The sequence below is a fragment of the Hyaena hyaena genome, unplaced genomic scaffold (assembly GCF_003009895.1).
Source record: "Hyaena hyaena isolate Hyena2069 unplaced genomic scaffold, ASM300989v1 scaffold_328, whole genome shotgun sequence".
Taxonomy (NCBI): Eukaryota; Metazoa; Chordata; class Mammalia; order Carnivora; family Hyaenidae; genus Hyaena; species Hyaena hyaena.
The window spans coordinates 788077-808065 of NW_024080958.1; the positions used below are offsets into that span (position 1 = coordinate 788077).

At 57.9% G+C, this 19989-nt stretch overlaps 2 protein-coding genes across 6 annotated transcripts in view; one reads left to right on the plus strand and one right to left on the minus strand.

The window, feature by feature from the left end:
* STX18 (syntaxin 18) overlaps positions 1-3442 on the plus strand; it is a 123409-nt gene extending 119967 nt beyond the window's left edge. For 2 of the 3 annotated variants that reach the window (XM_039248972.1, XM_039248974.1), the window contains exons 10-11: positions 1205-1285; positions 1974-2923. In XM_039248972.1, the coding sequence (XP_039104903.1) occupies positions 1205-1285; positions 1974-2069 (177 nt within the window). In that variant the 3' untranslated portion in view covers positions 2070-2923. Of the gene's footprint in view, positions 1-1204; positions 1286-1973; positions 2924-3050 lie in introns of those variants that run through there. The other variant, XM_039248973.1, reaches the window with a different exon arrangement.
* NSG1 (neuronal vesicle trafficking associated 1) overlaps positions 3192-19989 on the minus strand; it is a 30154-nt gene continuing 13356 nt past the window's right edge. For all 3 annotated transcript variants that reach the window (XM_039248978.1, XM_039248976.1, XM_039248977.1), the window contains exons 4-5: positions 8641-8751; positions 3192-4518 (exon numbers count right to left, since the gene is read on the minus strand). In XM_039248978.1, coding sequence (XP_039104909.1) covers positions 4315-4518; positions 8641-8751 — 315 coding nt within the window. In that variant the 3' untranslated portion in view covers positions 3192-4314. The remainder of the gene's footprint in view (positions 4519-8640; positions 8752-19989) is intronic.

Sequence of the window (19989 nt, forward strand, 5' to 3'; positions counted from 1 at the left end):
TAGCCGGTCAGTCGATGGCATGACTAGGGCCACACTCGGCCCCGCTCGGAATGCCGTGCCGCCTCAGGAGCCCCTCACGCAGGCAACAGGGTGGTTCTCACAGGTGGGTTTTCGTGTTACTTCTGCCTGCCTCCAGTTCCGAACCTCTTCCAGCCAGTAGCCGGCCCAACGTGCGGCAACCTGACTGGTAAGTTTGGCCTTCTGGTTTTAGCATCCGCAGGCCCTGGAAGGGTTTCAAAGACCATGTCATGTTTGCTGCATTGTGTTACACTGGCCGTGTTGGCTTAAGACCCACCCCCTCGGCCCCGCCCCCGCCCCACAAAACCTGCCGGAAACCTCACAACTGGAGTTGAATCATTGTGAATTAGGTACATGCAGCCTAACAGGAAGTTCAGTTTCGTGAGAGGTGCCCTTTCTAACAGTTGAAGGACCTATTCAAGTGTGTGTGTGCTGAGCCTTCACTTAGAAGCCTCGTGCCTGTCACTTCAGCCTCCTGACACATAGAGCAGCTGAGCTGTCCCTGTCCGAGCACACGACCCGTTCCTGGGGACAGCTCAGTGTGGCAGGAGAGCTCGGGGGCCAGGTAGGGTCACACACTGGCTCCGATCTGGACTTCCAGCGTGGACGGGTGACCGGGGCGCCGCCAGCCACGCCGCCCTCTGCCGTCAGGGCTGGGGGTCGAGGTACCTGACGCGCTCTCGGCTCGTGCAGGCTCTCAGCACACGGGAGCCAATATCGTCACATGTTTTAGGCCTTTTTTTTAGAGAGACACGTGGTGAGACGCAACGCGCTCCCCCAAGCCGGCGTGTGGGTCTTAAAGCCCACGCATTGGAAGCTGGTCTCTGGACTTCATAGATACGCGAGACTAGAGGGAAGCCCCTGGCATGTGGTGGCTGCCACGGGAGCTCTCGGGAGTGTCCCTTCTTGCTGGCAGGTGGCACAGGAGGTGGCAGCTTGGGGTGGAAGGGGGGACAGGCACCGGGTTCTGGTCCCAGGCCTGCCACACAGTGGCTGCGTGACTCTGGGAAAATTACTAAACTTCTCTGAACCCTAAGTTTCCCTTTGGTAAGATGGGGATGTTGCCTGCCCCTCGGGGCACAGTGAGGACCCACGGGCTCACACGCATGAGTCCTGCTGGCTACGGATGTACGGATGCTCGGGGAGGAGATCATGGCGGGGTCTCCCGGTCACTCCTGTTCCGTAGGAAGCGGAGATCGACAGCATTCACCAGTTAGTCGTAGGGGCAACTGAGAATATCAAGGAGGGCAACGAAGACATCAGAGAGGTGAGTGCCCTCGGGCCCCCCAGGCCTTGCCGGCACGGCCCCACGTCCAGAGGCTGCGGGAGCGCCTCTGGGGCCCGGCCCGCGGGGCTGAGACCCTGACTGGGGGGCGGTCACATTCTGTCCTCGCCAAACCCCCGGCACCTGCTCTTAACTAGAGACAGGACTCCCCGCCCTGCAAGGGAGCGACCTGAGGGAGGCACATGAGGTCACTCTGGGCAAGGGTTGGACCGGCCCCCTAAACCAGGGGTGGGTGCCACCGGAGCAGCTTGTTGGACCCCCCGCCCTGACGGATGGGGACCACAGCCCTAGTCCCCGTTTATTGAGGCTGGGGCTGGACACTGTGTGTGGTCCTTGGGTTTGGGCTGACGTGGGACCATTCCTGGGCCGCTGTCCCGCTAGCAGACAGCAGCCACACCAGCCGCGATGCTCTTTTCAACCCTGGGCCCCACGTGGGCTGTTTCTGGGTGTTTCCTGGGAGAAGTGAGCAGGACGTGTGAGGAAGGGCCAGCCAGGAGGGAAACGCCGGTTTGTTTTCTGGTGGGTCCTAAACCCACTTTCTGGTTTCGCCTGCTTCGTAAGGTAGGCGCAGGCTCCAGGGTAGGGAGAGCACACACGCAGGTAGATGGAGCGTTTGCGGGCTGCTCACACCACAGCCCCGTGTGACGGAAGTCCCTGCTCCCGCCCCCAGGCCATTAAAAACAACGCTGGCTTCCGCGTGTGGGTCCTCTTCTTCCTGGTGATGTGCTCCTTCTCCCTGCTCTTCCTGGACTGGTACGACAGCTAGTCTGCCCCGTTCACGCCTGGCGCGCGGTGCGCCGTCGAGGGGCTCCGGCATCGGAGCGGGGCTGTGCCCAGATTATACCGCATTTGGGGGGAGGGGGGCCGCGACAGACCTACACACTCTCACAGAAGGGATGCCCAGACCTGTGGTCTTCAGCCCATTTAGTAGCTGAAAAAGAAAACGCAGATTGGAGGTGGTCTGTGTGGCAGTCCCAAGGCAGGGTGGAGGAGAGGGGGGTCGTTGCCGGCGGCACCCTAACAGGAGGCCGATGTGGAGGGGCTGCCGGAAGCACCGACCTTGCCCTTCCGGTGGCTTTAGGAGAAGTGCTGGGTAATAACTTCTCACAACAAGTGGTCATCACTTTGTTTCCTGTGGCTTCTTGTCTGCCTGAGCCAAGTGCTGCAGTCACTGTATTGTAGAAAACTCACCTTTGCCTCACGGATCTAATAAACGCAACTACAGCTACTCAGTGTACCGTCAGTGGGTCCGAATACAGAAGTCCGGCGGATGCCTGCCTGTCTGCCTGTCAGGGAAGGCGTGTGGCCACCGGCCCTGGGCACTCACAAGGGACCACCAGGGCCCAGGAGCATCTGTCCAGAGCAGGAACCTGGCCAGCTGCCCTTGGCCCTGTGCACCCGTCCCTCTAGAAACCAAACAGGGATGCCTGTTTGCAGCGGGAGGCACCGGGCTTCTGGAGCCACGTCCGTGCCGGCGTTCGCGGGGCCCCCAGCCGCTCCCTGCAAAGCCAGTCTGTGGTGCAGCCACGGGGACCCTTGTGTTCTTTATTTGCATGGAGTGAAATGTCAGAAGTTACATGTGAATGCGTTTACCGTCAATAAAATGTCTACTAGAAAATACCAAGGGGTGTTGCTTGAGCAGCGCGTCTGCATGGGCTTGAACGCTTACAGAGGTGTCTGTGTGGTTGAGCTCAGCACACAAACGACGAGGCCATGGTCTCAAAACACCCTCCATACTAAAATCCAGGTCTGGAAGCGGTGATGGAGTCGGCCGTGGCCACCACACTTGTTTGCAACAGATCTCGAACTAGTTGTCATTTATTTGCGATCTACCGAAAACAGTGAAACTTCAGACACGTCCACCAGCAACAGCACAGGTAACACGGGAGAAGATGTCTGCGCGTCTTGTTTCTATTTAATGGTTTTACACACATAGCTTAGCTAACTGGCCATTTTGTAAACATATACTTTAATGTCAAGATTCAGGTTGAAATGTAATTTCCTTACAAAGATCGGGAACTGAAATGTCCTCATTGGATCTGCAAGTTGCCAGGCCAGCCCCTCCCAGCCTCCCCCCAGCCTGCTTCTCACATCGAAAGATTTCTAGTTCACAAAATAAAAATCAGTCTTGGCTTCCCAGCAAGTACATTTTCACTTTCCCAGCACAAACAAGGTCTTAAAAACTCACTAACAGGGCTGTGGGTGCAAATTCACTTATTAGCAGGAGAGAACAAAAAAGACCACAGGAGTCTATTCAACACATCACAGAGCAGACGGACTACCTACAGGGGGCGGGGGTCCTCAGGCCTCGGACCAGGGTCCTCCCACAGCCCTCCTCCCCCCATGTGCCACATGCGTGGGCTCTCCACACCAAGGTGCCAGCTCCAGGGGAGGGGCAGGGCCGCCCAAGCGGCTGTGCTGCAGGCAGGACACCCGCACGCTTGGCCGTGAGCGCGGGGAAGGAAAGGGCGCACCTGCCCCCAGACGTCCTAGCTCCTTCCTTCTCTACACCTCTCACCGCCGGGCACCGTGGCGAGACACTGCTGCCACCCAGCTGAAGGCTGGCAGAAATGTGAAGTACGGCTTGCTCTTAGCCACGTGGGGGCCACTCTAAAAATGGCTGTGGAGTAAGGTTCGCAAACAGCAGGGGACAGGGAGGGGAGTAAAAATCAATTCCACAAAATGCATTATTCATCTGAATCCAGACCCCTTGCATATCCAGTGTAAATTTACTTTTTGATGGCATCCAATAAATCTCAGTAAAGTAGCTAAATTAAGATTCCTTAACATGAAAAGTGGTGTCAGAGCTCTTTAAGCAATGCTGATATGCACTTGATCTTATGCCCATGAGCGGTCGGCAGCAAGTTTTATTGGCAAAGCAGCATTAGCAAACAGAAGCAGTTGCACCATAAATGAGTAACCTCTAAATTATCGGTAATTATATTTGACGAAACGTCCCTCCAAGTCCCTTTGTTACCTTCGAATGACACATTGTGAGGAAGCTGCCCATCTCACTGGGCTGACTTGTCGGCGGCTTCCGTCTCCTGCTCGGACAGCTTCTCTTCCGACAGAACGGACATCCAGGGCGAGACGGAGCGCGTGATGCTCTGCTTGGCCAAGTTGTAGTGGTTGATGACGGTGTAGAACTTCTCCCGGGCACTGGAGTCTTGCTCGGCATAGTAGCTCTCCAAGCCTTCTGGAATGCACTGGGTGCTCTGAAAGACAAGAGACCGTGGAGATCACGTCTCGATGCGGCCGGGGGTGTCGGGGTGTCTCCGGGGAGCGCCCCATGGGTGTTTGCTGAGCGCCTTCCCTGCGCTAAGAGGAGAAACAGCGACGAGCATGGCTCAGAGACTGCCCGACGCGGCCCCCGTGGTGACGGGACAGACCTCTGTACGAGGCCGCGGCACGGTGAGGCTTGGGCCTCACGCGTGTAAGGGCACAATGCGCCTTCCTGCTTCACTGAAGATCTCACGCTAGTCACGTAGTTTCCATCTACTAGGAAATAACTCTGAGAGTGAAAGAAGGGAAGTCAGAAAAGCGTCCTGGGAGCTGGGTTTTTAGTAGGCCTTCTCCAGAGGAGGGGGGAGGAGGGAGAGCGCTCAGGCAGAGGAGACGGGCCTCACAGACAGGAGGGCACCAGCAGGGTGAGGAGAGGACGGCCACACAGGCCTGCAGGTCCCGCCCGGGAGCTGGTGTGACCTTGGGACCCAGAAGCAGCAGGACCCCAGAGAGCATATGGCGGGGGGAGGGGACCATCCCAGGCAGCTGTCCGCGAAGGAAGAGGCCCTGTCCCTACAGGCCACGGGACCCTGAGGAGGCGCTCATCAGCTGGTGAAAGGTCCAGGACCCCAAAAAGATCCTGTCCCCAAGGCTGCCTTTCCTGGTCCGGGAGCCGACCCAAGCCACTGGCCCGCCACAGCTGATGCAGCCCGGGCACACCATACGCGTGTGGCTCACCAGGAAGGCAGGATGTGTCCACGCTCACACACGCCCACACCGGGGCATCGGGCGGCAGCAGCCCCCCCCCCCCCCGGTCTGGTTGGTAAGGCAGGCAGCCACCCCCTCCCCAGCCAGCGTGGCCACCTGTCCTCTCCTCCTGCCACCCACCAGCACACACCGGGCAGTGTGGCACTCTGCTCCGGGCCAGGATGGGGGCTCCGCACCCAGGAGAATAGCTCTGCCCTCTGGGCACCAGGCCAGCACACGGGCCACAGGAAGAAAACACTGCGGAAACACCCTGGTGGGCAGGGGTAGGTGAGAACCCGGGTTTGGGGAGGAGCATGGGGCCAGGGGCTCCCCAGTAAGTTCTGACCTGGCGCCCATCAGGCCAGAATCACAGCCACATGCCCGGCGGGGGCGGGGGGGGGGGGCGGGCAGCTGCACCTCTTCTCTCAGCCATGAAGTGAAATGATAATCAGACCAAGGAGGCAATCAGAGAACGCGCGTTCCAGCCCCTGGCACACGGCCGGCTCCGGGGTGTTCCTCACGCACGAGGTCCACCGTGAGAACGTGGGTGTGAGACTGTCCAGGTCAGCACGCGCGGGCTGGGCAGTTTCCTGTTACAGGTACACCCTCCCCATGAAACCCCTATGATGACTTCATGGTTTCACGAAAAAGGCAGAACTTAGCACCGGCCCCTGCCCACCTGTCAGCAGGGGACACGGGCGGGGAGGCCTGGGCAGGAGGAGCCTCCTCTCACCCACTGCGCAGGCGCCTGCCCTCTGCCGCCCCTGTGCCCATCAGCCCGGCCCGCGGGGCCCCCTCTGGCTCCGGAGCTCAGCAGGACCCGGCCCGGTCTGTGGCCTCAGTCCTTGGGCAGGCCCTCACCACCGCTGGCAAAATGGACTCCCCATTCGGTTTGCACCCTAGGCGATCTGGAGGAGGTGAGGCCAGGCACTCTCGGTCACCCTGGCCGCTTCTCTGCCTGGCACTGGGTGTCTGCCTGTCTGCAGGCCCCGGGGGTCGGGCCTGACGCCCCCGGTCCTGCGCCGTGTGCCTCGCACCCAGGCAGACTCACCACAGGAAGCACTTCATAAATATGTGCGGAATGGATAAAGGAACTGCAGCAGGTGACCTTGGACACAAGGAAGGTCGTGTCTGTGCCGCATGGAAACCACTGGTGAAGCGGGGATCTAATGGTATCTACCCGGGTTTGGGGAGCACTCAGAAATCCACGTGTAAACGCCCCTGTAAACCGTCAGGGTCTGCGTGTGAGGTGCACAGTTGCACAAACAGGCAGAAAGGCAGGGAGGGGACTCTGGTACACGTCACACTTCTCCCCTCCCCCTCCAGCTTTAGCCAAGGGCTCTTGGACACAGACTAGCAGCTCCCCAGCCCTCCGAGCTATGTTTTCCAGGAAGGACATCCGCCCCAATTAGATGGAAATGCCAGTGGAAAATGTCAGAGTCCCAAGGGACGCAGCAACAGGCCGCTCACTTGACTCTACATCCCCGAGCCGCTGGGCACCAGGATCACCCAGAGAGGCTCCTCCCTCCTCCCTGCAGGGGCTCTGAGGAGCAGGCCCTCATCTCTGACTCCGCCCGCCTGGACCAGGTTTTGTAGCAGAACTTGGCCTTGCAGGGTGGGCCAGGCAGTCTCCACCTGCGCCCTCCTCCGTGCAGGAAGTGCACCCGAGGCCCCGAAAGAATGAGCCAAGCAGACCCTCCTCGTGGAGCCGCCGGGCCCTGTTCGTCAGCAGCCCGTCCGGTCCCAGGAAGCTGTCCTCTGCACACCCGGTTCCCATCAGGGCACCGCTCCCGCATCTGCGTTACTTCCTCTCCGTGACCGCAGCCCCCGTCACCCAGCCCTGGGCCAGGCTCTATCCCCTCCTGCCCTTCCCCTGCATCCCAGAGTCACTCTCCAGTCTGAGGTCACACAGGAGTCCTCTCCGTCACCAGCTCCATGATGAGTCCAGACCCTTATCTCTTCCCAGGCTCCCCTGCAGCACCCTCCTGGGCCACCTCGCCAAACCTCCAGCCTCCCCGCGCCATTGAGTACGAGTGGCCGTCCCGTCGCTTCTCCTCCCGCCCCCAGGGGCCTCTGCCTGGCACCACCAGTGCTGCAGTCTGGCCACAGCTGGCTTCTCCCTGCTGCCTCCTGGCCGGCCCTGCTGGCCTCTGGCGTCTGCTGCTGTACGTACTCGGTCAAGGCCAGCCCTCCCCTCCTGAAACCCCCAAGCCCTCTGGGTTGGCCTCCTTTAAATCGTGGTGGGTCCTGAGCTTTCAAACAGACCATAACGTCCTCTAGCCCCAGCCCAGGGTGCGGAGGGGTTTGCTGAAGGGGTGGGGTGGGGGGTTCCCCAGGCCCCCACACAGCTCCCTCACTGGCCTCCTAGAGGCAACTTGACCACTCTTCCAGAAATTGCAGCCCCCAGCCCTGCTTTGCTTTTTGGTTTTCCGGGGCTCATACCCTAACTCAGAATACAACTGAGTCCACGTTTCTTTTGAGAAGAGCAGGGAGCTTCCCGAAGGTGGGGGGGTCTGTACCCAATGGGGTCCGGGCCGTGCGTGCTCCAGCACCCGGAATAACGGCGGCGGCCACCGGCACGCGGCAGGCACACAACACGTACTTGCCGGGCCGAGGAAGGGCCGCAGGGTCAGAGAGCCATGCACAGCGCAGTGTGGCGGGAAACATGCGTCTGTTTGCCCGCTACCCGTGCCAGGCTTCCGCCACCCGCACCTCCGCAACCCCCAAACCAAGCCCGTCCGCGCATGTGCTCAGCAAGGGCTTCTCCTGCTTCCGTTTCGCAATACCAAACCCTGGAAATGGTCGTTTTTCCCTTCACACTGGCTCTGCCGAGTTCAGAACCAAACGTGGGGGGTCGGGGCAGGGGCCAGATGCTGCACTGTGGGAACTGGGAGCAAGTCCACCTGCCCTCCCCCTCCCCCTTCATCTTCCCGCCCTGTCATCATGTCACCCTCTCCTCCCCTGTGTACCCTTCTGTGCCACTTGCAGGCTTTCTGGAACAAGGCGGCATCACATCAGCAAAGCAGGCACTTCTGCCAGCACGGACAGCCAGGCACGCAGGCGCCGCCGGGCAGAGTAGGCAGTGGAGGGACGAGGAGGGGCAGGGGTGAGACGAGGGGCGTGTCCGGCTCTGCTCCCCATCCCCCTGTGCAAGCCCTCCCTCCCTCCAGGCCTCTGTGCCCCCTGCTGAGGCCCGTTCCCAGGAGCTGCCATGCTTATAGGTCCACCCTGCCTTCTCCCCTGCCCCTCTGCCTCCCTCCCCTGCCCCCTTCTACAGGGCTCCCATCACAGGCCTCCCTCGGCCAGAGCAGGGCCCTGTCCACCGGAGAAGGCATCCTGGGAGCCTGGGGTGGGGGGCGGAGCCTTACCTTGAGGACGAAGCCGTCGGGGCAGGCACGGTCATATTTGTACACCTTGTAGACGACCAGGAAGACGACGCAGGTGAGGAAGGCCAGGGCGAAGAGGACCAGCACGGAGACCTGTGGGCAGAGGGGGGCCCGTCAGGGCGGCTGCGAAGACGGCGCGCGGGGGCAGCCAGACAGACAAGCGGCCGTCTCCGGAGGGAGGGCCCCGGAGGAGCCCCAGGAAGGCTTCGGCGGCATCCCGGCCCATGGACAACGTCCGCTGCCGTCTTCACTGCTCAGGATCTCCGCACGCCACCGTTATTTTAAATAACCTGTCTTTAGGATTCCAGGCCGTGTGTAGAGCTCAGGGTACAGAGATGATCAAGCGTCACGGACACGTCACCGAGGTGACACAAAAGCCACCGGCTTACCAGCGGTTCAGAGGCCTCCTGGGCCCGGGACACCAGCCCTGCCCTTGGGACCGGCCAGGCAGGGAAGACAGAATCTCGTGGGGCCCCGTCACCTCTGCCCTCAAGCCCCCTGCGTGCTCGTTAGCTCCGTCCCTCCCCCAGGGGGCAGTCCCCGCGGGCACAGGGGCGCGGCTGTCTTCACTGCTGTGCGTGGCGCTAGGTGGCACACAGCAAGTGCTCAGCGAACATGTGCAGATCAGTGCGTGACAGAATGGAGGGCCATCCTGCCCCAGCCAGAGGACGCGGAGCACAGGGGACAAAATGACACGGGGTCTGGGCCCTGAAGGTGCTCACTTGACGCTGGGAGCCCCCGACAGGGGCAGGGCACGTCCAGAGGCTAAAAGGAGGCGCAGGGGCATGGCTGGTCAGCTCGGGGATGCGTGAGCCTTCCTGCTGACAGACTGCCCCCTCCCCACCCTGGTTAGAGGGGGTTTTCGGGGCTCCTGAAGGGGGAGAGGGGTTCAGCGGCCGCAGGGCCCTGGGTGCCGGCACAGAGCAGGGACCACACCCCCCCGGGGGCCAGCGCGGCCACAGCTCGCCGCTTCCTGAGGTTGCAGAAGACACCCAGGGCGAGCCTCCAGCAGAGAGCAGCGAGCCCTGCCCTGGGGGGTTGGGGGGGGCGCGGGCGTGGGCCCCCCGGCAGCACGGGCCTCGGTTACCGTGCGGGTGCCTCTGAAGATGTGTGCGGGGGAGGTGGTGTGCCCTGCCCAGCACGCTCACCTGGAGGACAGATGCCAGCCCTGCTGTGAACAGAAGTCACCAGCCCTGCGTGTCCCCTGCACCTGCCCGAGGCACCACGGCCCCGGTCCCACTGCAGGGCTGTGCTGCGCCGTGAAGCCCCAGAACCCCTCTGGTCCCCAGTCCCCTTGCCTGTGACGCAAGATGACGGTTCCCCACCTCCCAGCTGCCGTGAAGACACGACGGAGGAAGGAACTAGGCAGACGCCTCGAAGAACGGTAGGAAGCACCACAGCGCGCGCTGCCCCATCACTGGGTGCTGCCTCCATTTCTCAGGCTCTCCATTGCCAGCCTTCTGAGTCCTCCTGAGCCTGTGTCTTAGCCTTGACCCGGACCGGCCAGGCCCAGTGCCGTGCGGCGCAGAGGTGAAGTGTGCAGCCCACTGGCCTCGCCGGCGCGGTGCTGACGCTCACCACACTCCAGGCGGCTCCCACACCGAGGCCAGGAGCACCCGGACTCTCCTCCCGCACGCCCACCCCGGCCACCAGCCTCCCCGCTCGCCACAGCCAGGATGACACTTGTCCCCTCACCCAGGGAACAGCCCCTCAGGCCCCAGGCAGGCAAGAAGTCTCTGCGTCACCTTCCCTGAGGCCCTTCCTCCCCATCCCAGAGGCCCACCCGTCCCCATCGCTGCCCTCCAACCCCCTTTTTCCCTTCCCATGACCTCATGACACCTTCACCTGGACAGTCAGGCTGTCACCCTAAGGGCCAGAGGACCCCCAGCCTGCCTGGACAGCCTGTATTGCGTGTGGAGCCCATGCCTGACACAGGGACATGAGATGAAGTCACAGATACTTTGGGGCTCAAAGCGCCCACAGGAAAGGCACCACCGGGTCCCGGGGTGGCTGCACTACAGAGCGAGAGTGCAGCCACGGACCCCAGGGGCCCCGGGGAGACTGTGGAGGTCAGGTCTGCGCAGGAGGGGAGGGGGCGGCAGCACGGGCAGCAGCCAGGACACTTGGGCTTTCGGCAAGGGCAGCCTTGCCGCTGCTGATACCTGGGACGGGCAGGTGGCTCCACTCCACTGGGCCCAGGCTCCTGCCCACCTGGGGCACCGGGAGGGCCGAGGACTCGTGCAGGGCTCCTGGGAACAGCACCTGGGCATGGCGGACGCTGCGGAACGAAGGGTTTGCTCTTGCTGCTGCAACTGTCCCCGCTGTCATCCCAGCACCCACACGGGTCGCATGGCTCCCAGAGGCGGAGCTGGGCTCTCAGTCCAGGCCACACGGCCCCCTCACACCAGCCGCCCTGTCAAAGCTGCCTCCGCACACTCACTCAGGCTGCTGCTCAGCCACACCCACCCTGCCCAGGACCAGCTGTCTGCTGGGGGCCCCAGGGGCAGCTCAGGGGGCTCTGCGTGGTCTAGAGCAGCAGGCGGCCTCAGCCAGGGTAGCCAGGGGTGGCCGGGGGGGGGGGGGCGGGGGAAGAGCTACGTTTGATATAACTGGTTTCCTTCATAACCCTTCATGTTCTGTTTTGGGCATCTGAAACCACTGTTCCAAGAAGAGCTCCACAGCACACAATAGGTTAAGGGGCCCTGTTAGAATATCATCTCCTCCAGGCGCCTGGGGGGCTCAGTTGGTTGGGCGACGGACTTCAGTTCAGATCATGATCTCATGGTTTGTGGGTTTGAGCCCCATGTCGGGCTCTGTGCTGACAGCTCAGAGCCTGGAGCCTGCTTCGGATTCTGTGTCTCCCTCTCTCTCTGCCTCTCCCCTGCTCACGCTCTCTCTCAAAAGGAAACAAACATTAAAGTTTTTTTTAAAAAAGAATATTATCTCAACAAAATGTTAACAAACTGAACTCAATAATACATTAAAGGATCATAGGCCATAAGACAGGATTGATTCCAGGGATGCAAGGATGGCTCAACCTCCACAATGTGGTAAGTCACATGAATAAAATGAAGGATAAGAAGAGGTGATGATCTCGGCAGATGGAGAAAAAGCATTTGACAAAATTCAACATCCATTTATGATAAAAACTCAACAAAGTGGGTGTAGAGGGAACATGCCTCAACATAATGAAGGCCATATAGGACAATCCCACAGCTAACATCATAACAGTGTAAAGCTAAAAGCTTTCTAAGATTCCTTCTACTATTCAACACAGTATTGGAAGTCCTCACCAGACAACTGAGAAAAATAAAAGGGATCCAACTTGGAAAGGAAGAAGTACAACGATCACCATTTGCATGACGACATATTATAAATAGAAAACCTTAAGGACTCCACCAAATAACTCTCAGAACTAATCAACAATTCAATAAAGTTGTAGGATACAAAATCAATACACAAAAATCTACAGCATTTCTATACATGACTAGCAAACTACCAAAAAGAGAAAGAAAACAATCTCTGTATTTCTACCTAAAAGAATAAAATACCTTGGAATAGATTTAACCAAGGAAGTGAAAGATCTTGCCTTGAAAGCTTTAAGACCCTGATGAAAGAATCTGAAGACACAAATAATGGAAAGATACTCTGCGTTCATGGTTGGGGAGAATTAATACTCCACAAAGCAATCTACAGATTCAGTGCAATCCGCCAGTGGCATTTTTCACAGAAACAGAACAATCACCAAATCTGGATGGAACCACAAAAGACCCCAATGAGCAAAGCAGTCTTGAGAAAGAACAAATCTGGACGTTTCCTGCTCTCTGATTTAAAACTTATAAAATTTATAGACCAAAGCGACAGCAATCAAAAGAGTATGGTACGGCCATAAAAACAGAATAGAGAACCCAGAAATAAACCCCCACATAGTTAACAGACAACAAAGGAGGCAGGAACATACACTGGGGAAAGGACAGTCTCTTCAATAAACGGTGTTGGGAAAATTGGAGCGCCACACGCACAAGAATGAAACTGGACCACTTTCTTAAATATACAAAAACGAACTCAAAAGCAATTAGAGACATATGACCCATAACCATAAAACTCCTAGAAGAAAACAGGTGGTTAGGGCTCCTTGCCATTGGTCTTGGCGATTTTTTTTTTTTAATCTGACCCCGGAAGCAAAGGCAAACACAGGCAATGATAAATAAGTGAGACTACATCACACTGAAAAGCTTCTGCACAGCAAAGGACACCATCATCAACAAAACGAAACGCCAACCTCCTGAGTGCGAGGAAATATTTATAAGTCACATATCTGATAAGGGGCGCAAATCCACAATCTATAAAGAACTCCTATAACCTAATGGCAAAAAAACTAAAATACCCAAGCCATCTACTATTTTAATGGGCAAAACTCCTGAATAGACATTTTTCCAAAGGAGACCTGATGACGGACAACAGGTACATGAAAAAGTGTTCCATGTCACTCATCCTCGGAGAAATGTGAATCAGACCCCCGGGGAGTGGTCCCCTTACACCTGTCAGAATGGCTGTTATGGAAAAGGTAAGAGTTAACAAGCGCTGGGGCAAGGATGTGGGGCAAAGGGAAGCCTTGGGCACCGGTGGGAACGCAAACCGGTGCAGCCGCTACGGAAAACAGTTCGGCATCTCCTCAGCAAGTTAAAACCAGAATTGTGTGATCCAGCAATTCTATTCCTGGGTATACACCCTAAAGAGGTGAAGGCATGGACTCAGAACAGTCAGTACAAATGCACCGGGTTCATATCCGCATTATCCACAAGAGCCAAGCAGCCTAAGTCTCCACAGATGGATGAAACAGTGAAGCAAAGGTGGCGGGTGTGTGCTGTACACACACACAGTGGAGAATCATTCGGCCAGAAAAAGAAGGAAATGCCATTTGCAATAGCAAGGACGGACCTGGAGGGCGTTATGCTAAATGAAGGAAGAGAAAAATAAGTAGCTTATGACCTCGCCTATGTGTAGAATCTAAAACAAAACAAAACAAAAAACAGCTCACAGATACAGAGAACAGATGGTGGGGCGAGCGAAATGGGTGAAGGTGGTCAAAGGTACAAACTTCTTGTTTTAAGGTAAGTCTAAGTGGGGGGCACCTGTGTAACTCAGTCGGGTAAGCATCCGACTTCGGCTCAGGTCATGATCTTGCGGTTCATGTGTTTGAGCCCCGAGTCGGGCTCTGTGCTGACAGCTCAGAGCCTGGAGCTGCTTCCCATTCTGTGTCTCCCTGTCTGTCTGTCTGTCTGTCTCTCTCTCTCTCTGTCCCTCCTCCTCTCACGCTCTGTCTCTGAAAACTAAATAAACATTTTTAAAAATTACAAATAAAAAGGTAAGTATAAGTCCTGGGGATACGATGTGCAGCGTAGGGGCTGTAGATAATAATACTGTGTTGTATATTTGAAAGCACGTAAGAAGTTAGACCTTAAAAGTTCTCGTCACATGCAAAAAAACTAACCGTATGGTGACGGTGTTCCCTGGACTTATTCTGGTGATCATTTCACAACATGTACAAATACAGAGCCTTTGTGTTATACTCCTGAGGTTGACGGTGTGTGTACAACACTTCTCCACTAGAATCTACACACACGCACGCACAGTCTCACATCCTAGGGCAGCCTTAAACCCAGCCCTTGAATCTGGAAGCCTGCCTGTGTTTGGTTCACAGCGCCCCATCTGTTTAGGTTTAAAAATAAGCCCCATCTCTCGGCGGGGCTGTGGGGAACCACTTGCTCTGGGGCTCCCCCCCCTCCGGGAACGTGGCCTGGGCCTTTCATCTAGGACTCCCAGGTCCGAGAACCCAGGAGCTCACAGAACCAAGAAAAGAGAACGTGACGATTCCCGGAGTAGTCAAGGGAGGGAGGCATAGGGATCCATGGACAGTCAGGAGGAGGCGCCTGGTGTGGCAAAGCCCTCCCCCTGAGGGCTGTCCCTGCTCTTCCCCCCACACCTCTGCACACCCCGAGCCTCTCCTGGCCCTGGGGTCTGCACGAACCTGGCAAGCGCCCCGTGGTGGGAAGAGGAACGTGGGGTTCCTGTTCACCGCCTGGCACAGGGCACCCCTGCGGTTATCGTGGCCCGAGAAGGGCGCCACAGGCCTTTCCAGAAAGATCCCCAACCGGCTCAGAACTGGCGCCAGGCTCCACCACCTGCCAGCTGCGTGCCCGAAGTCACCTGCGTGTCTCATGTCCAGAGACAGGGAGCAAAGCCTCACGCTCTTACGTGTTTACCGGGAGAATGATGAAGGATCGAGGCTCTGAAGAGAAGTCAGCCCCATGTGCCAGGCCTGTTACAGGTTAAACTGTGTCTCCCCCTCCCCCCAAATATAGAAGTGCTACACCCTGGTACCTTTGAATGTGACCTCATTTGGAAATCGGGTCTTCGCAGATGTGATTAAGTTGAGGTCATTCGGGTGACACCTAGTCCAGTCTGTGCCCTTGGAGAAGGGAGAAATTTGGACACAGACACATGCGCGCAGGGAGGAGCTCATGAAGACGGAGGGGGAGGGATGCGTCTGCAAGCCGAGGGCCGCCAGGAGCCACCAGGAGCCACCAGAAGCTAAGAAGAGGCAAAGAAGGACCCCCCTTCCCCAGGCTTCAGAGGGAGCACATTCCCTGTTGACACCTGGGTCTGGGCTTGTGACCCTCAGAACAGAGATGCTCCGATTCTGCTGGCTCAGTCCCCAGCGGTGTAGCAGCGACGGTGGCCAGAGCCCAGAGCTCTTTCCAGGGGGCCCAGGGCTGGCTCGCATCCCCCGAGGTGTCCTCCGTTTGCTGGCATCCCCGTCCCTTCCCCAGCATGCCAGACCATGCCACTGCTCTTCTCCTCGCCCTTCGAAGCCCTGGCCAGACCCCCTGCCTTCTGGAAGGCTCTGGAACATCCCGGTGTCCCCCCCAGCACCAGGAGCACACGCAGGTGCACCACACAGCCCAGCATCTACTGTTCCCAGCGTTTGCAGTGAAACAAAAGCGTGTCCCGGTTTGGAGAGGCTCCCAAACCTCCCCCCTCCCGTGAGACAACTAGGCACGTTCTAGAAAGAAGTGTGAAATTACTCAGACCTGCCCATTTCCTGGGAGAACCCTTTAGGCTTTTTCTACGTCGACACATCTTGACTAGAGGCATGCCGGAGAGCCCCCAACCGCCAGCGGCCCCGCCTTTCAGCCAATTCTAGAACAGTCTGACTAGGAGACGGACCAGGGACTCGGTGCCCAGCACGTGTCAGGAGCCCTGGGTTCCTCCTGCCCGGCCCACACGCAGTGACTCCGGAAGGGGCTTCCACCCCCCACCCCCACCCCCCCGCTGGGAGGTGGGCATGCCAGCCCAGCCCCCAGGTCTATGGTGAGAGACCAGGAGACCTGGCTGGGCAGCCAGGGGCAGAGCGAGCCCCTGCTCCGCCACGAAGCCCCCTCCCGCACAGCGCCACAGCACAGGGACATGGAAGGTGCTCAGAGACCATCACATCCAGCACCTTCAAGCCGAGCCGACGAGACCCCGAGGTAGTCCTACGGGCCCAGGGGCACAGGCAGGCAGGGAAGTAGCAGCCATGTGCAGTGACCCAGCCTGAGCACAAAACGAGAAAAGGGGGAGGGACGCAACCATGGCTGTGTTAGAGTCACAGGAGCGGCTGAGGATCCCAGCCCAGAGCATCGCGGCAGAAGGCAGTGGGGGGAGGGGGGAGGGGGGAGGGCAATGACTAGGCGTCAGTGTTATTTAAAACTTCCCACACGCTTCCCCCACACGCTTCCGGCACACAACCTAGGCTGACGACTGGGGCGGGGGGTAGACAGAGGGACCCCTCCTGCATGGAATTCCTGGACCTGGGGGGCTGCCGAACTCCCCCCCACCCCGGCTCGCGTTCCTGTGCCGAAACACTGCTCTTAACCTTAACGGTAGCTCCAGACACTTCCGCGCCCTGTGCTCCGGCAGCCAGTTAAACACAGCTGGTGGACGCCTCACGAAGGCAATACCCTGGGCTGCATTTTACACCTGGGGACACTGAGGCCCAGACACGGAGGCGACCGGCCCAGGGCAGACCAGCTGGGTCAGCTGAGCAGTGTCCCCCAAAGACATCCAGGTCCCGGCCCCTGGAGCCTGTGCCGTGTCGTCTTACATGCAGAAAGTGACTCTGCAGGTGCGATCAGATCAAGGGCTAGCGGCGGGAAGCGCTGGATGACCGGGTGGGCGCAGGTGAGACCCCAGGTGAGACCCCAGGTGTCCTCGGAGCAGAGGAGACAGGGCAGGGCCTGGACGCCGGGCCAGCTGGAAGAAGGGGCCACAAGCCAAGGAATGTAGGGATCGGGGCTCTGGATGCTTAGAAAGGCCAGGAAATGGAGGCTCCCAGAAGCCCCCCAAAAGGGAGCCCCTGCCAACACCTGGTGTAGCTCAGTGATGCTGACCCGGGACTTCTGAACCCCCAGAACCATAAGAAAATCAATGTGTGTTGTTCTGAGTCACCCAGCTAGTGTACCTGTGTTACAGATGCGTCCCCCACGCCCAGGAGCTAACTCCCCTCCTTTTGAGCCCGTCGCCCCGATGCGCCCGCGGGCGGGTGGGAGTGACTGGGTCCAGCTGGCAGGTGGCCCATCTCCATCCTCTTGGCGAGGGCTTACGGAGCAGCCCCTGGGGACCTGGCGCCAGCCCGGAGCGGCCCCGCATCAAATGGAACATAAATTCAGTTTACGGAGGTGCCACTCTGTCTGGGTTTTATTAAGCTAACGATCACGTACAGGAAGGAGGCGGGCCCAGGGCTGCTGTGCCCCCGCCCCCCCCCACGGGCTCCTGGAGGCCTGGGGAGCCTGGGCTGCCAGACTGACAGGCAGTGCCTGCCGCCCCCTGCACTCTCGGGCGGGGCTGGGTGGGGGGACGGGGGCAGGGGGGGCCCCCCGGCTGGAGCAGCACCTTTCCATAGAAGCAAGGCAGCTCTTCCAGGAGCACCGTCTGTCCGGGCACTCCAGGCCCAGCGCTGGCCAGCGGAGGCTCTCACTGCCCCCCGAGAGTGGTTTTTAATTTTGTTGAAAAAGCAGAAACGAATTCTATAAAAATAATGAATCCAGCCTGGATTATATTCTTCTTCAGACCAAGACACTCATAAGAGAACGTCCTGCTTTGTTTTGTTTTTCTTCTTTTTTAAGGAGGAAGGGGCTTCCAAAGGCAAGAAAGGCAAACACCGCCTCGGGCCCCAGGGCCCTGCCTTCTTCTGTCTACGGAACCCCCAGTGGCTGGTGGACATCCTCGACAGTGGCTACCTTGGTGTGTCCTTGGCTCCACGCATCAGCCCGGCTCTCGGCTGCATGGTGTTAGCTCATCACAACTTGGGGAGGGGGGGGGGGAAGCCCTACTGTGCTTGTGAAGACATGGGGGGGCGGGGTATCTGGGTCTTGGAGGAGGAGGAGCTTATGGGGGCAGTAAGGGTGCCAGGGGTAAGGCTGTGCCAAGGCCCAGAGGCCTCAAGGAATGCAGTGCATTCAGCCAGTGTGGCTGGCACATCCCATGTCCTGCAGGAGGGGACACAAGCCAGGTGACACAGGTCCCTGTCTGCCACAACAAGAAGTCGGAACCCAGACAGTTTCTGGGCACCTGCAGGATCCAGGAGGCGGCCGCCTCAGTGACAAACCACCGCTTCTCACCACTAGGAGGCGCTGCCAGTTGGCTGAAGGACACATCTGCCACCAACGTGTGCATACACGTATGTGAGCAAGAGAGGAAGCAGACTCTACACCACCCCCAAATCCGTGTCACTCCTGTGCAGCCATCAGTAAAAGCTCTCAAGCAGGAGACCGTGGGAAGAAATGACAGATCTTCTTTCCTGGCCGTGTCCACCAGCCTGTGCCCCGTGGTGGCCCGGACCCCGCCGCCGTGGGCCGTGGCCTTGAAGGGACTGTGTGTGACAGCAGAAGGGACCAGGGGTCAGCCCAGCGTGGGGTTTCTGCTGCGTTTGTGCCACGGACTCTCTGGGAGCCGGAAAAGGCTACAAATCCGTCTCAGAATCATGCTTGCGGTGCACATGACACTATACCCAGGACGGCATGGAAAACCCATTGTAGTGAAATACTGTTATCAGAAGGCTGCAAAAATATAAATTTATGACATACAGATATGTTTCTTTATTAACCTCAAACAGCAAGGTCTCAGAAACACGGTGATTTCAATGAAAGGAGGGAATCCAGGCACCGGCCGTGGCATGGCACAAAAACACCAGTGGTCGGCACCGGTGATGGTCGCAGGCAGCGCTCACCCTACTGTCGTTCACTGCCTACAGCAAAAAGAGAAGGGACTTGAACCCTACAAACGGGAAAACACTGCTAAAAGCAAGCGGAGAAGATGCAAGTAGAAAGACCCCTTGTGTCCACAGGCTGCAAGAGTCAATACTGCGAAGGCGAGAACGCTTCCCAGACCGATGGGCGGATCTGGTGCCGCTTCTATCAAAAGACCCCAGCAGCTTTTCTGGCGGAGAATGGAGAGGGCAAGGGATTCCCCAACAGCCAAGGCAATCTTGAGAAACATTCTAAGTGGGAGGACTCCTCTTCCCCAATTTCAAAACTTACTACAAAGCTACAGTAATGAAGACAGTGTGGCACTGGCTTAAAAATAACCATATAAATGGAACAGCACAGAGGGTCTAGAAATCAAGCCCGATTCCCAGGATCAACTGAGTTTTGAATCAAGTCGCCACGCCCATTCGTGGGAGCAAGGACAGTCTCTTCAGCAAATGATGTTGGCACAACTGGCCTTCTACTGACAGAAGCTCAACACTTCTCTCACACCATCCACAAAAATGAACTCAAACTGGAATAAAGACCGAAGAATGAAAGCTAAAGCCATAGAACTCTTGGAAGATAACTCAGAGGTAAATCTTCACGACCTTACACTTGGCAACGGTGGCTTAGGGAGAACACCAAAAGCACAATCAACGAAAGAAAAAAATAAATAAATCGTACTTCAAAATGTTAAAGTTTTGTGCACCGAACGTGAGCAAAGACTCACGTGAAAAGGCGACCCACTGATGGTAGCAAACGTCTGCAAGTGACAGATCTGAGGAAGAGCTGGTGTCCAGAATACAGCTCCACAGCACAAAAACAAGCAACCCTATTAGAAATGGGCAAGAACTTGAACAGACACCTCTCCAGACAAGATGTACAAATGGCCAGTTGGAGCAGGGAAAGATGCTCAGCATCCTGAGCCACCAGGGAAATGCAGATCAAAACCACTGTGAGACGCTGCCTCATAGCCGCAGCTGGTACTGAAGGGACAGAGAACGGCAAGTGCTGGTGGAATGTGCAGAAACCGGAAGGAAGC